General features: G+C 37.8%; 1 protein-coding gene across 3 annotated transcripts in view; it reads left to right on the forward strand.

Moving 5' to 3' along the window:
• ATRNL1 (attractin like 1) overlaps positions 1–17,759 on the forward strand; it is a 503,197-nt gene that overhangs the window by 247,157 nt on the left and 238,281 nt on the right. For all 3 annotated transcript variants that reach the window (XM_081192831.1, XM_081192833.1, XM_081192832.1), the window contains exons 25-26: positions 1,990–2,051; positions 16,337–16,415. In XM_081192831.1, the coding sequence (XP_081048957.1) occupies positions 1,990–2,051; positions 16,337–16,415 (141 nt within the window). The remainder of the gene's footprint in view (positions 1–1,989; positions 2,052–16,336; positions 16,416–17,759) is intronic.

The raw sequence follows: 17,759 nt of genomic DNA on the forward strand, positions 1-17,759 counted from the left end.
AGCATTACTGCTCAAACCACTTGGAAAGAAAGGAAAATGGCTCACATATGTTGATTTATTAAAGGACCATGATGGAAAATGGAAATTAAGAGATTATGGTGAGATCAAAGACCACTTTCAGAGTTGGTTGCATTATCGACAACTACATGAAACATATAAAGAAGACTGTAAGAAAGGATTTAGTTATACTAGATCTAGGTTTCAAACAGAAGTGATTGAAGGGAAAGTGAAACTACTGAAGCCGCATATAGCATACTATTAGAATGGGAGACGAAAGATGAAGAGGTAAAATCAGTTATGATTAAATGGGCACAAGATGTAGGTCACAACATTATGATGGAAGATTGGGTTAAATTATGGAAAACTGACTTAAAATTTACAGATTGTTCCCTATTGAAGGAGAATTACATGAAGATGATGTACAGATGGTACACAACACCAGTGCAATTAGGGAAAATGTACAAAACTAGTTCAAATAGATGTTGGAAGTGTAAGGAAAAGGAGGGAACATTTTATCATATGTGGTGGGATTGTAAAGTAATTAAAAATTTTTGGCAAATGATATACAATGAATTGAAGAAAAAGTTCCATTTAACATTTGTTTAAAAACCCGAGGCATTTTTGTTGGGGATTGTAGGGAAAGACCTGCCAAAAAAGTTGAAAAACATCTTCATGTATGCGACAACGGCTGCGAGAGTTCTGGTAGCACAAGGATGGAAGACTGAAGAAACTCCGACTAAAGAATCATGGCAAGAAAAATTGATGGACTATGCAGAACTGGCAAAACTCACATATAAACTACGAAATAAGGATATATGTGACTTTAAGGATGAATGGGAACCTTTCACAAAGTATTTGAAGATGCAACAAAGCGAACTGGACTCCTTGGCAGGTTTTGAATAAACATTCACGATTTTTTTACTGATAATAATAAGCTAAACAGTTGGAGGATCTATACATGGAGGATGTAACATGCAGAAAATAGCATTATTGGAGAAACCAAAGACTGAAACTGAAGGAAGTCGGGGGGTGGGGTGGGGGGGTTTATGGGGGGAGGAAAAATGGGGGGGAAATAAGGATATGTTTTTGGAAAATATGTTTTGTTATAATATTGAATAAAATTTATTAAAAGGGGGGGGGGGGAGAAAAGAAAAAAGAAACACTCTTGGAATGTAATGTTCTGAACTTCCTGCATCAAAACCCAGGTTGTAAATATGTGTAAAATAAACCATATTTCTTAAAGACACTAGTCTCCAGTGTGTCTCATTCCAAAGGAACAAAAACCCTGGTTAAGTGCCAAGACCCCTGGCATTTTGCTATTGCTTTGCAGAATTAGGGTGGCATGTAACAATATATTTGTTTTTTCTGAAATATTTTATTTGTTTTGTACTAATTTAACAATCTTAATTAACCAGCATAAAATACGTTTTGTGTTTTGTCACCAACATTCCCTCTTTCCCTGCCATAATTATAAACCCCTTACCCTTGAATTATTTCCCCAAATATCCCTCCAAATTGAGGCAATAACAAAAGACTAGCCCTCATATTATTCCTAAGTAAGTGTGCAAAGGATTGTAGCCTTAATATTATAACATATAGCTATTAAAATTATGTTCTTACCCAAGTCAAATACTGTACAGTATATTGAATTGGGCTTAGGATCGTATATAATACATTCATGTTTCCAGTCTATCCAGCTCTTAATCTGGAGTTAAGATATTAGGCAGGACAAGTTTGTTTGTTTGATAAAATGTATACACCACTTGATTGTAAAAAAAACAAAAAACCCTCAGAAAATGGTTAGACTTGATGGATTGGTAATATAACTTGCTTACATAATGTAGGCCTTAGAAAATGATGTGTATTATCAACAACAGGTTGACTTCAGCCATTCTGCTTTCATTTAACCAACTAGACAGAACACCTTTGTCTAAAGCAGCCTCAGTAAAAAATGACCATGTTTCCCCCCCACTTTCTTTCTCTTTTCAGATCGCATTTTCACAACACAATACCATCATGGACCTGGTACAGTTTTTTGTTACCTTCTTCAGGTAAATTTTCCACTCAACAATTCTACAATTGATATATGCAAAGTTACGTGATGTTCAAACTTGGATATTTTACCCCTTTTGTATAATTCTTAAAAACATCATAGACCACACAGTCTGCATTATGCAGGTACTGAAGTACCACAGCTCCCCCCCCCCCTCTTTTTGGTGATTTGACTTGTGAATAGACACACTCGCATTCTGACGGCTGTCTTCCCATATTTAAGGTTAAGTATTTTTTCTAACATGTGAAACTGGAATCATAACAAGTATGTATTACATGGCTCGCTTCTTGATTATCTCAGACTTTTCTTTGCTTGTGATGCTCTTATTTGGGTTTGATTGCAAGCTTTTTCCCCCTGAATGGTGAGCCTTTTATTTGCAGATAGTAAATTTTGGCTGTTTCCAGTTTCATTTTGGGGAGCCAAACGACTTGAGGGAGGGAGCTTACGGTTGTGGCTGAGAGCTGCTTGGTTTGTCTTTCTCTTCTTCTCTTAATAGCTATTAAAGCCCTGACTTTGCTGGCAGCTTTTGCAGCAGAGCAGCAAGAGGACTTGAACTGCTGCTACTCCCATTCTTCCTCTTCCCCCTCTGCAATTGTAACCTCCTTCCACTGCCCCAAATCATTTCTCCCTTTTTTCTGTTTTGATGAACCAATGAGTAATGATAAACCATTACTATGATTGGTGCTAACATATTTTAACCATGATGAAGTCATGTGGGGGGAATTAATATGAGAGAGCAGGTAAGCACCTAGTGCAGCAGCTTACTCTAGACCTCTTAACCATAGATTGTGATCTGCACCAGTCCAATGAGCCCTTTTAATCTGCTTTGGTTCTGTTGTGTGTGTGTGTGTGTGTGTGTGTGTGTGTGTGTGTGTGTGTGTATACACATACATACATACATACACCTACATCCAATATATGTGTGAGTAAATCTTATTTCACAGTTCATTTTGGGAACAAAGAAGGGATTGCAGATAATGGATAATAATCAACTAAGACACACTTAAACTACTTGTCTATTGATTTAAATGGGTCCATTCTGAAGTATGAGCAATACTGAATGTCACCATTTAGTGTCAAAGACTGTATGACAAGTATAAACCCTTGGCTATTAAGTTTTCACTAATAACTTTTTATTTTCCATATCATGTATTTTCAAATAGAGTGAAAATACTACAATAACTCCAAAATGCATTTCAATTTGGTTTAAAGGTTCATTTATGTTTTAGAGTTTACATTACGAACAATTACACATGTCACTTGTCCAGAGTAAGTGGAATTTATAGCCTCAGTTGTGCAAATGTCCTTGACATTTTATTCCACATGGAAAGCCCTTTCATTAAACACTCCATCCCCCTTTGACTCACAGCTCTCCTATCCCAATCAATGAAATGGTGGAGCAAAAAAGGGGGTTCTGTAATTCTTTTTAGCTTGATTCTTGGCAATGGCTTAACAGATTTACATTCTACCGTTTGTGAGTCTCTGGGACAGATATTTATTATTAATGCATCTGTGAGTATGATGGAAATAAGTGTTCTGACAGTTAATAAGTTGGCTTAATGTAACTAATAAAGCTGTTTCCTTAAAACAAAACAGAAACACTTGTATATATTAGCTTTCTCATACATTTTTTTGAGAATGGGGGCTTGATACACAGAGCCTGAAATCCTGTTGTTTGTCGTCCATTTTCTCATAGCAGTCTTACTTGGGAATGAGCAATTAACATTTCTTTGCTTGGAATGCCAAGATAGCTTGCCTCCCTCAGGTATCCCCTGGAGCTCCTTTAGAGGTGCATTTTCTCTGCAGCTGTGTAGGAATGGTTCCCTACCAGCATCTTTTGTATACTGTGTTCTTTTATGACTTGCAACAGGGATCTTATATTGGCTTGTGTATATTTTCTTTGTTCTTCCTTACAGCTTTGAGGAAATAATGTTTAAATAAGTTATAGAATTTGAAGCTGCTTCTTCCTTTTGCTTAGGACAGGCCCAAGGCTGCCCAGTGTGAATTATGAGATTGTGCCCACCCCACTTTATTCCATGTACAGAATCAAACTAGACTAGCAGTTGAATGTTACTTCAACTCTGCTAATACACTGCTTAGGGGACATGGGGCAGGCCATGGTGTGCGCACACAGCTCTGTCTTTCAACACCTCTCCTGCTCCTCACATCCCAGCAACTATTGCCTGAGGCAGCCACCTCACTCTGCCTAATGGTTGGGCCAGCCCTGTACAGACTCTTCACTGTAGTCATTTGTTGCTTTTAATGTAATGCACCTATCTCCCATACTGATCTTCTTGGACCTGGGTGGCATTAGCACTGTCTAGGGATCCAAGACAGGAACTTTACTTTCTTTATAGAAATGCTTTGAATTATATTGGTCCAAGTGCTTGCTTGACTTGTGTGCTGCCTGTAGCCTTATATTGGCTTCACTACTGTTCCCTTTCCCCATGGAGGTGGAAACATCTAGGGGTCCTGGTCTGAGCCAGATGCTTTAAAACACTGGCTGAATTTGCCACATGGCTAAATTTACCACTTTTTCCCTTCCTGTGTTATTACTTTTGTCATTTTATTTTATTTCATGGTGTGTGCATTTTCTAATTAGCTAAATAATTAATTGTAGATTTCTAATTAATTAATTGTAGATGGATTACAAAATTAATTGTAGAATGATAAATACTTAATCCTAGATTGCCTACCTGATTAACCTGGGTTTGCTAATAGATTAACTCCCCCTGCCGCGCAACAATCAGTTGACCCCAGCCTTTATTTCTTATCTCCACAATCAGATGCAGCATTTAAATGACCTTTCCTTGCCTCCATTAATGTCAGTGGTTAGCCCCTAAGAAACTGCAACCACAGGCTATAGGCCAGATCAGAGTAGAGGCAGTGGCAAGGTATTTTAATGGCTCCTTTCCCCCTGCCAATTCTCCAACTGCCAAATTAGGTTCCCGTGAATCATGCCACTCCAGACTCTATTATTAGACACAGGGGACAACATCTGGTAGCCATTTGAGTGTGGCAGCCTAAAACATACAACACCTAGTTGTCATTTTCAGTGTATTGTTTACTTCTAGTTGCCATTTCTAAAAGAGAGGATTAATTAAATAAATTGAATTTTATTCAAAAAAATAATAATGAAACAAAATAAATAAATTAGAACAAATAAAATAATATTGTTGCAGAACCCATAATCATAACATTTAATCATAGCAGAGAGTTCAGCCCCTGCCACAAACTTTGCCATGGTGATTGCAGCTGCTCAGAGAACTACTGTTAACCCTTAAAGAAGCTTTGCAGGTGGACACCTCCAAGGCATCACTGTCAACCTTTCCCTTTTCTTGCGAGGAATCCTATTCGGAATAAGGGAATTTCCCTTTAAAAAAGGGAAAAGTTGACAGCTATGCTCCAAGGAGATTCAAGCTTTGATTTCATCTGTAGTTCCAGCCCTGCAGTCTGCACCTCCTCAACAGCCACAGCTGCAATAGAACAATCCATCTGCTGAAGCGCAAATGGTTTCTAGGGCAGAGACCAGAAGGTGCATCAACCTAACAATGGTACAAATCTTATAGGAGACAGACAATACCTCTTCTGGGGCAACAGACCACACCCAGACTATGAGTGATAACGAGGATGAATGGAGCGAAGAGTCTGATGCAGAGGATTGCTCATTGCACTGGCTATTCCAACAGCAGCACGACATGACATTGCTGTGCAAGGTCATGTCAGTGCTAGAATAAATCACCCAGCAGACATTTCTGTACTACCTAGCTCAAGGAGTGCTTTGGTGGCGTGAGAAATACACATGAAGTGAGAATCCATATCAGCCCACCCCATCTTTAGGAAAAGGTTCAAGGCCAAATGGCTATAAAATTGCAAAGCTGTGACATGCGCAAACAATTACTACATCTTGAACCAAGCGATAATGGACAAGCTAAAGTTCCAAGTTATAGATGGCCCCATTGTGGCTCTTCTGCCTAAGACAATGAATCTCAAAGACTTGGATGTGCAACAGAGTGTAAGCTGGGTGTGGAGTTGAGAAGGTTACATTAAACAACAGGCTTGTTCCTTAAAACATCATGTCCTTCATCAACCTTTGCCCTCTCAACTCTCCTATGGCTAGATGACTTCTAGACGACCCTCAGCAGGATCCTGACAGGCTACTATGTTGGAGATCATGAGCATGACTTTTGGGCAAAGCCACACCCCAGCACCTCTGAGTGAAAAATGAAGCATATGACATAAATTATTGAATTCAAATGCTGTTTTTGAAGAAACAAACACCAGCACCAACCAAATAAACAAATACATTAAAGCATTTAATGTGTTGAGGAACAGTTACTCATGGTTGCATGCAGTTTGTTTTTTAACAGTTCAGACTTCCAATAACGAAAGTATTATTTCTGTAAAACTAAAAGAATGATTTGACAGCAGGACATCAGAGCATATTTCCGTACTGTGCCTTAGTCCTGGAAATATGAAATAATAACCTTTTACCATGTGTAGTGTAGCTTTCACCACTGACAAGTTACAACTAGTTTCCATATCCTGGATTAAGAATAACATCTGGCACTAATCCTTTGAATAATGATCCATATGATTGTCCACTTTAAAGCGCCAGATATGGCAGCAAGGAGCAATCTCTCTCTCTCTCTCTCTCTCTCTCTCTCTCTCTCTCTCTCTCACACACACACACACACACAGAGCTTTTGGTGCAGATAGAGGGATGGTGTTAAGAGAGAAGGAGGTTACTTCAGACATGCACAGAGAAAGTGGATATGCTGCAGACAGGGGGGAAATGGAGAAGTTACATAGAAAGGAGAAGAGTAAGATAGTTGACAAAGGGCCATAGGACCATGAAGACCTGCTGAGTTTCTGCCTGTTGCCATTACTGCCAAACCTATTATGATTTTCCTCCTTAGGTAGTAGCAGGTTAGGTGTTTGACTGGTGATGGGAGGAGCCTGAATTCCAACTCCTCTGCAGTTACTGGAAATCAGATGGCTTGGATCACAGGCAGAGAAGCTGTGAACAGGCAGGCCTGCAAGTGGCAGATTTGAGCCATGAGTATCATGGGAACTGGGCTTGTACATTCACTATAAAATAGACAATGGGGGAAGTTTGAAGAATACCTTTATTTTGAAGTGCTTTTATTATAAAATCAATTTGTTCATGTCATCCAATAAAAATACATTACACAGTGTGAACATGTTGATTTTATAATAAAAGGGTTTGCATAAAATGGCAATACGAGCTGGTTAATATGTATGAATTGTAGTAGCATAGAGAGGAAAAGCAGTAAAGCTCAAAATGTGTCAGGGCATTTTCTGAAATGAAAAGGCTACAGGATCTTGGAATTTCTTCGTCTTTTTTCATGAGCTAGTATGTAGCTTTTGAGTTTCTTGGTTGAATTTAGGATCAGCCTTCTAATGTTCATACTGCAGCTCAGGCATGACTTTAATGTCCATATAGAGGTCTAGTTTACAATGGGCACGACTGCATAGCTTTCTGATTACATTTTATATTCATAAATCAATTTAAGTGAAAACAACCTACAATCAGACTCTAAAGGACAGTTTGGAAAGAACAACAGGTAACAAAATGCAGAAAGAAATCTAAGGCTGCAGTCCACATACTGTCTACTCATGTGCAGTCATAATGTAGCCTCATAGATTTCAGTGGAAATACACTGGAAATTTGCTGCATAAAGTAGGCTGTGAGCTGTGACCAAATAGTCTGATTTAATTGGTAGCTGATATAAAATATGATAGCTGATACAGAATAACACTGGACAGTTGCGCCTACTATTGCATCCTGTTCCTGGAAGCAGAGATATCTAGAGGTGATACCCTTAAATACTCACCAGAGCCAAGGTAGTGAAACCAGCTGTGGAATGGTTGAAACCTGGGAGCTCAATTCTGTTGACTCCATGAGCAGGGTATGGGGCATAGGCTTGGGCACTAGCATAGCCAGGTGTCAAAATAGAAGATGAACAGCTTTCCCTCCCTTTTAAGCTTCTTGTAGGTTATCCAAGCGTAAATTATTGCATGTACTTCTTCTGATATGGAAATTAATAGCCATATGTATTGTGGAAGGCATACTAAATGTATCATGTGAAGGACAGGGGTGCATTTCTGTTTAACATCTTGTCCTTTGGGGAAGGAACACATTGCATGCACTAGCTTCCTGAAGCATTTATGTGGAATAAAATAGACATTCATGCATCCAGTCTCACATTATGTTTTAAATCAACTTCATTTCTTTGAAGAAATATAAAATATTTTATCCTTCAGCATAGGCGCAGAATGTAAAATATGAAAGTCTTTTCCAGGAGTAACAGAAACAGAATCACACTTAACGGGTCAGAAGTTTTATTTATCCTATAAAGATCTATTTCCGTTTTTAAAAAAATTAAACCACCCTGACTATAAATCTTTTTTATTTCTTCTTTGAAATAGATGAAAGGAGGTACTGCAGAGTTACTAGAGTTCAAATCTAGAACTTTATTAGGCCATATACTATAAGATGTTTACAGAGTATTTGCTTTCATTGACAGCTTGTTGTTAAATTGTGAGAGCTTTGTCACTGTATGTTAAGCACATGCTGTCAATTAAGCTTTTTCTGGCATATGATGCATCCTTTATCTCACATGGGATTAAGTACCAAAATCTATTCAGACTATGCATGATTTTCATGTGTTTGACATGATAGAGAATTTGGTAACATAAATATGTCAAATCCAGTTGAATTTCTAAAGAGTAAAATCCACTGATTAGTCCTTCCAGTCATCTTTCTCTATGTACAACTACTCACCAAGAAGGTCATGGCTACCAGTTATTCTCTGTAGAGGGAATGTGCTTTAGGTAGTCTCATGGGTCATCCAAGTACCAAAATGGCTTCAGGTTTGAATATATGGAGCACAATCCGTGCCCTCAAACTAAGGACCAGTGGCCTTTCTATGGTAGAATGGTAGATTTATCCACCTTGTCGAGTTTTGGGTGACATTTAGTTGGGTTGAAACAAGTTGGTTTATAGGATGAAGTTACCTGTAATAACTGGTTTTGAATGATATTACTAATCTTGTCAACTGTGGACATCCATCCATTGTCAGCTCTTACTGTGTTACGGTGGAATGAATACAAACAAGTATAATTGCTAGGCACAATTTATAGAGAGTAAAGTGGCTAAGTGAGTGGCACTGTTCACAGAAGTATAAGCAATGGATATAAATAGACTTATATCTTCTATGCAAAACAGCACTGTTCTCTGTATGGTGTGTTTGAAATGAATTTGGGTTCTGCTACTTAATTTGAGAATTCCACTTCAGAAGCAAAACCACACATTATCATTTAAATGGCTTTTGATTGTGCTTGCATTTTAATATTTTATTTTATATAACCCACGTTTGAACTTTGCTTACATTTCTGGCTAAAAAGTGGTGTTTTAATGCCAGTAAAGAGGAAGGAGTTGCAAGTGAGCTAATTCTTTATAGATAGTCCACCTGAGTATGGTTATATTAGCATGGTAATAATATGCTGAGATAGCAGTTTCTTGAAGATACTAAATAGCATAGAGCACTGAGCTGCCTTACAAACCACTTCTCCTATATCCCCTTCTGAAATCAGTCCTCCAGGAAGAACTGGAGCCACATAACATTGTGCTGTCATGGTCCAAAACAGCCAAATTGTCTAGCCTTATTCATTTTTTTCAGTTAGTTCTTGATTTCCTGCTTTGGCATGAATGTTTATAGATAGATATCCACTGACATCTCTTGAGCTCTGCTTAGATGAACAACTTCAGATGCCATGTCACTGTACCTTCTTTTCTTCACACTGTTGAATCGTACAAGTTGTGAAGAGGTGATTGCTCAGCTTCAACTGACATCCTGTTCTGTGATACTCATGCCTTGCAAATCATATTTTCAAAATAAGTGAAAGAATGTGGCATAGTTCATAGGAAATCAACCACTAAAACAATTCTTGATGAGCAAAATATCAATCACACCTTATTATTCTAGTTGGCTCCACAAAGTGCAGGAATCCTGTTCACATGTATATCTGATTTGCTTTCCCAATTAAATATGTTGCTGAAGTCTGTAATTACTTGATTTGAATATGAATTTGTCTGCCTACAATGCTCACATATATTATGAGTTGAGTGCCATTTCCTCAAGGAGATAATCTCCAACCTGGAATAGTAAATGAAATTCTGCACATGTATAATTAACATTAAAGCTGAACAAACTGCTTGGTAGGTGCATGAAAAAACTTAATATATTAACCTCTTAATCTAAAGGAAGCACTTTGTTTACTGTTTTGAAGTATATGTGACCATAGAAACTAGTTAAGCAGCATTTTGTTTGGCAAGCATCTTCTTTATTTAGGTTGATCAATTATTTTGATTATTTCTTGTAAACTTTGTAAAAGTGGGCTGTTGTCTTTAATTCATCTCTTTCTAAGTAACTTTCCATCATGGCTTGTGCTGTAAAATGGGTGCCAGGGAGATGAAATCAAACTACTATTCCTGAGAGGAAAAATAATAATGCCTCTCAACATGCATGTGCAAACATCATAAGCTAGAGAGAACTCTCAGCAAACATTAATTTTTCACCCCAAGAGTCACCTGAAATTTCCATATATAAAAAGCCAGTTCTAAATTGAAGAACGGAGAATTTGCCTTCCGCTATTCCTAGTGCCATTGTCTGTTGGAAAATTCAGGACAGACTATAAGAAGTAGTTCTTCACACAATGCATAAACTTTGGAATTTGCTACTGTAAGATATAGTTAATGTTTGTTAGTTTACCTTTTTCATTCCATCGCAGAAAAAACCCTCTGCAGATTGATTTGTTGATTTGCGGTAGATCTTACATATTTTCTAGTTGAAAATATTGACAGGCCTGTTTCCTGTTCTTGTGCTGTGCAAGATGCATACTGTTGAACTCTCTTAGAATTTATACACAAGATTGAATGAGATGCTAAAAAATGATTCAATTCCTCGATCAGAATTAAGTGTTGTTTTCTTTAAGCAGAAAGTCAAATTTGAGAAATTCCAACGTGCATCGAGGAAGAGCAACATATCCATGATGTCAGATTCCTCCATTTCAATCTTGCTGAGCTGTACCTTTGTGTTGTTTTTTGGCAAATCATGGTCTCAACTACACTTTCATATATATGATTAAATGGCAAGGAGTGATTTTTGTCTGTGACACTGCTGCCAATATGTTGGCTTTGCCAGATTTTAAAGCCTCTATTGTTTGGAAACTGAACAACCCACAATGACATAATCCTGGTAGACCTAGGTCTGAGTTGAATCTACACATATGGCCAGATTTATTTGGATGTCAAAAGAGACAGTCTCAGAAATTGCAAGGCCTCCTCCTGCTGACTTCAAGGGAGGGAGATGGTGTAGTCTCAATGATTAACACAGTAACAAAGTCACAGTAACTACATATGTGCTTCATATCACCATTCTGTTTGTCCTTGTCCTGAGCCACCTGGTGGCAAGTCCCTCTGGAGTGCACAATCCCACAGTAGATACTAGTGCACAGTCCGGCAGGGCAAAGTCCATGGTCCAATCAAGCCTGGTTCCCATCTCTGCAGCTGATCCAGGGGTCAGGGCACCTGGAAGTCAGTCCCACACATGCATAGTCTCAAAGAGCTCCCTAGAACATCCAAGCCATGGTCCAACCAACCTGGGAAGTTGAGCAGACATTAGTTCTGCTTCCACTTTATACTTTGCATGCTGACTGCAACATGTGGGCTAGTTGAAGCATGCAACCCACACCTCTTCTGAGCCTACTCCACCTGAGAAATCACACACCACCTTCCATAGCTAGCAATACCCCCAGCTAGTGAGCTGGGCTGTGGGCTCCTGCCTGCCTCAGCCTCTGCCTCCTAGAACATCCCTCCAGCTCCTCTCTATGCCTCAGAGCCCACCATGGGTCCTGCTGTTCTGTTTTCTGTGCACTGGCCCCCATCCCCTTGCCATCCTCCATCACCTCGTGAGTACTTTCAATACCAACCTCTCCTTCCCAGTCCCAGTCCCAGCTACACCCTTCGCCAGGATCATCTTCCTTCTCTTACTTCTCCCTGTTGCCCTGCCAATTCATGACAGTTCTACTCATTCAGTTGTGAAATGTGATATCATGCTCAGGTAATCTATACTGTGGTTGCAGATTCTATTAGATCTTGTTGCTGATAATTCTGATTTGAGTTGGTCCTATAATTTAATTAAGCTGCATGGCCCACACAGCATTTCATTTTTATGAAGTAGGTGTTTTTCTGTGCCTTAACAGCTCAGCTATGTTGAAAGGAGAGGTATTGACCAGCTGTTCGTATGCTGGTTCCACATTAAGACTTGAATGAGATGTTGAGTTTTGGAAAGCAGGTGCATGGAATCTGATCCACCAATAAGAGGAGGAGACCTTTTAAGCAGCTGAAAATTGTTTAAGAATTAGTTCATTCCCTTGGCTATTGTAGCAGAAGCATCTTTTCTCAGCCAGCAGTGAGATAACGATGTTACGTTCCTGGGATTTTGACTTCCAATACTTTACACATCAGGCATGATATAATCTGCTTCCAAACTACTACCAGTAGCTGTGATTCACTCACTCTGCTTCTGTCATCACCCAGTCCCTCCAAGATTCTTCACATTCCCAGCTCCAGAAAATCCAAGCATAAAATAAATGAGAATCAATTAAGATTGTTTGTGAGGTGAAATATCCTTTCTTATCCTTTCACATAGAATCCCTTTGCATGCATGCAAGTTACAAACAGTTTAGGAAGTTCAGATTGCAGCTGCTGCTGTTGTTTTCACAGTAAGGATAAGCTAGTTTATGATAATTATTTAATCATGTTAGAGCGCTTTTCATATATTAAGTATTTTTATAATACTGATCCAGGTTAGCATTCACAACAAAGTCAAAATGAGGCTGAATGAGTAACAAATCCAAGATCATCTAACAACTTTATTATCTCTAATACATATTACAGCAATACTTGTATACAGATAAATTGAGAAAGTAGTATCTCTGTCACTCAGTTTTACTGAAGTTTATACTAGCACCAAGCCTTCAACATAATGTCCTCAAAGTTGCAGTTGTTTTGATATTTCTATATAAATAAAATAGAATGGAATGTATAAAAAAAAGTTTGAAAATAAAGTTATACATTGATCAAACTAATACAAAAAGCCTTGGAAGCATGTGAAATATTTTATGCATAGAAAGATATGGAGCCATTTATGAATAAAAAATATTTTCCACATAAAAAGTCTTATAGGTTAATGTTAGGACATTTGATTTTCTGTTTGTATTTTTATCTGACCTTTCCTGAATTTGTGATGTTCATTACTCAAGTATATTTATACAAATAATTGTGAAGTGTGTCTGTGTCTGTACAGGCACATAAATATTTTAAATTGGCATAATTAAACATGAATACTAATTCAGTTACAATGGGCAAGTGATCTATAACAGCTGGAATTCATTACAGCCTTGAGTAACAATACTGTATGTTGTCTGCTGAGGAAATATAGTGATAATGAATAGAGTTCTACCATATATCTTGTTTTTTTTACCCCTCATTAGCATACCAGAGCAGAATATGCTGTCATGATAGCTATGAAATGCTTTGAAAGCACATATAGTAAACTAAAAAGGGAAACCAATGATTGAACACTTTTGCTTTTGATCAGGAAATGGCAGCACCAAATTGTTAACTAATGTGCTTATTATTAAGTATTCTGATGGTTTGCTGCAGTTTTGTGCATTGAATGATACATGTGCTATTCTGAATGTATTCTAGTGAGAAACATAAAATATAATCAATGCGAGTTTCAGCATTTGTTTCAATGGATGATAGGTTGAAACTATCTTCATCACTTCTATTGCTTGCAAATAAAGCATGCTATCACTTCTTTATTTTATTTGTTTAAGGCATTTGTATACTGCTTAATGTCCAAGATTTCTAAGCTGTGTACAAAAAATATTTTAAAAATACAGATAATATGAACAGTTAAAATTTATCATAAAACAAAAGATGGCTTCAAAATGTTTGCTGAAATAGGAAGGTCTTCATCTAGTGCTGGAACTTCAGCAGGGAGAGAGTCTGTCAATCTCAGTCAGAAGGTGCAAGGGAAACACAACAGTCTGTGGCAATAATGTTAAGATGGTGAATGATAGGCATTTGTATTTGGGAATCCCTCTGTGAAACCATCACCCAGGTGGTTGCCAAAACACACACTCCTCAATGATTCTTATGTAGAGTCAAACCAAGCACTGTCCAGTGTGCATAGCTGAATCCTCTCAGGCTAGAAGTATGTAAGACATAGTTTATAGAAAATGAAAGTATTGTAAATAATGGTTTTAACAATAAAGCACAGCATGCAGATGCAGATACAAGGTTCCTTCAAATAAGTTGTACTCTGAGTTTGCCTATTGAAATTAATGGATCATGGTCATATTTATTACTTTTATTTATTAAATTTCTATTCTGCCCTTCATCCAAGGATCACAGGGTGGTTTGCAATATAAAAATGCATAACATAGTAACAAACAAAAGCATTCATTAACTCAAAACAGTTGTTAATTCAATGGGTCTACTCTGAGTAAAGCCTAGTGGACTACCACCTATAGGCTGGCTTTATAATGAATGATTTTAACAACAATAAGAAAAGTTTTTTTCAGTCACATCAAACACCCTATAGTTAAGTAATAAATTCCTGTGGTGTGTTGGAACTTCTATGCATGACCAGAAGTGCTCACATACAATAGTATTAGGGAAAGTGCTTTAATTGCAAGTTGGTGTGCAATTCCAAAATGTGAGCCATGGGATTTATATTCTCTGGCAGAATTTTGGCATCCATATTTTAAGGAAATTACATTACTTGTGAATGTAATTCAGAGCCCCTCCAACTGTCCCTATTTTCCAGGGACTGTCCCGGATTTACAGATGCTGTCCCAGTTTCTGATTTGATCCCAGAATGTCCCGCTTTTCATTAGGGCATCCCTGTTTTCATCAGAGAATGTTTATTATCACAAACCGGAGTCCACAAGGGAAGACATCAGAGGAAAGACACTAAGTACCATGAACATAAACCTTTCTCCAATTGCTCCCATTTCCCAGGATATAAATTACAGATAACTGAAAAAAGGGGAAAACTCCGCAATAATTTTGAGGCATCTCAACTTGTACACTTTCTTTCCTCCTATCAGTAATTGCAGTTCTATGAAAACTGGTTTTGCTGAAGTGCTGTTCTCTACAGAAGTGTAACAGAACAATTTTATTTTAAATGCTGTTCACAGCATTTCACACAGTGCACTGAAAAAACTAGTATTGCTTGATTTACCAACCCAAGCAATCTAAGAAATTAATATCTTGACCATCTAAAACCCCTGAATACTGTGAAACTACAGGAACTCAAAAGCATGAAAGCATTGGGAGCCTAAGAACAAAACCCACTTTTTAGATTAATGCAAACTTAATTTCACTGTTGATATTTATCTACTGTACTTTTAAAAGTATTTTGGTGTTGGGGAATCCAATAATCAACCCCAGGTGAGACAGTAATAGCCTAAAGGTCTATGGCATATGAACATCTGATTCTTTTCTCTCTGTGAGAACTTTGTGATTCTCTGTAACAGCAGTTTTCTAAGAATCAGGCTAGAATTGCTGGTGGTGGGAAAGGTCCCTCCCCTTGATTTCCCCATTGCAGTTTCCCTTTATTTAGCTTTCTCTGAAAAACTGGTTTTGCTTTATTTACGTTGAAAACTGCCTTAGGATTTTTATTTATAAAGGGTGGTGGCATATGAAATGCCATAAATAAATACAAAATGTCCTTGAATATTTCCCCAAAAGTTTCAGTGGGGATAAAAATTAGTTGTCAGGAGTGCATGGTAAGAAGGCACTTTCCCTCAACTTTGGTTTCAGTACAAAATGATTGTGATTTATTATTATTGTAAATTTCCTTGGTCATTTGTAGTGATGGAAAGCAATGCAGAAAATCTGCCAGTAAATAAATGCAAGTTTTTGCTGTGCTGTTGACCACCGTAATATTTGACCAAATTACAGCTTCTGAATATACATATTGGATAAGTGGCATTTGTTATCAGACACCAAGAGAACTAGGGATTGGTGGACTATGTTTTTGTTTCGTTGCTAGTTCGCCTTTGTTAGAATATGCTCTCCAGTCTTATTGCCTTCATGCCATCAAGTGTCAATGCTTTTCAGAAAGGGTTGTGCAAAAACACTCTAGTCTCTCATTCATTTTTCATGTTTTACTTTTACAGCTGTTTCTTGTCGTTGTTGTTGGTCGCTGCCGTGGTCTGGAAAATCAAACAAACCTGCTGGGCTTCTCGACGAAGAGAGGTATCAGTAACACTGGAATTACTATGATGGTTTTTTGTCTCAGAGCTGCAGGTGAACATGCAACCTGCTTGTCACACTTGGGAAATTAAGCGAAATCTTTTCACACATAACATTTTTTTCTTGCCATATTCAGGCAGTACAGGATAATCTACTTTCTTTGCTTGGATAAACGTGGTTAGTTCACTACAAGTTTGACCTGTGAAAAAACAGTGCTGCTATTTTTTTACATCCCCTTTGTAAACAATAAATCAAAAATATCTGTTAAGGGTTAGCTGCAATTTTTCAAAGTTGGCCAAGGTCAGATTAGTTTGATATTTGCTGTTTTCCTATATTTGGTGTACTCTGTCCACAACTGCTCTTTCTACATGTGCACCTGGATATTTTGCCCCTTTTCTTGGCTTGTTTGGAGGGCAGGTAGGAGCACCTAACTTTAAAAAGCAAACATAACTTTGGATTTGCCCCACCTCTCCCTCTTCCTGGTTTTGTATACGTGAAGTGATGCTCAGTTCTGTTATAGTGCCTGCTGTATTAAGCTTGAAAATAAGAATCTGAAGTACATTTAGGTGGCACTCTTGATTCTTTCTTTGCACTTAAGCCATAGATTCAGTTCAAGCTGCTGCTGCAAAAGAATACACTTTGTGGTCACAGCTTGATTAAAATAAAAAATAAAAAAATCATTATTTTCATCCACAGCTTAAATTGGGTCAGATCTTTTAAGACTCAATGAGCATTTGCACGCCGGTATAATAGTACTGAATAAATTAGATGGTGATTTAAAACTGTTGCTCTGAGTAACTTCAAAATCACTGTGATAAGAATAAATGTTTTACTGGCTAAGCTGATCTTAGAAATACATCACCCCTGCAGCTGTCAAAGCTTCCATGTCAAACTTTCAGACATAATGACTTGTGCAAGTGTATCCATTTATTAGTAAGAGATATCGGGTTGGAATTGTGAGCACAACTCTGCTCATGAAATTATGCTTTCTTGACTCATCTCATTCACTGCAGCCACTTTGGCCTTCCAAAAGCTATTCCTGAGGCCTTCTCCAGAGGAATGACATGTGGTGGGGCATGGGGAGCTTCATGGGGGTGGGGTTCAGGAAGATTCCTTGTGTGAACAGAAGTGCTTTTCCCCCGGTGCAGTGTGTCACACCAATATGCAAAGTAATTCAGGTAATTCATAAGCAGGGGGGTCAATGGAAATTAAATATTGATATATCTTTTGAATATTATATAACATTAGGATAAAATTGTGCAAATAGTTACTTATCAGAGACTAAATAGTTACTTCAAGGTACCCCAAGTTATTGCTTAGCTAGCTAGCATCTTAAAATAGCTTGAT

Source organism: Podarcis bocagei, assembly GCF_964188305.1.
Source record: "Podarcis bocagei genome assembly, chromosome: 4".
Lineage (NCBI taxonomy): Eukaryota > Metazoa > Chordata > Lepidosauria > Squamata > Lacertidae > Podarcis > Podarcis bocagei.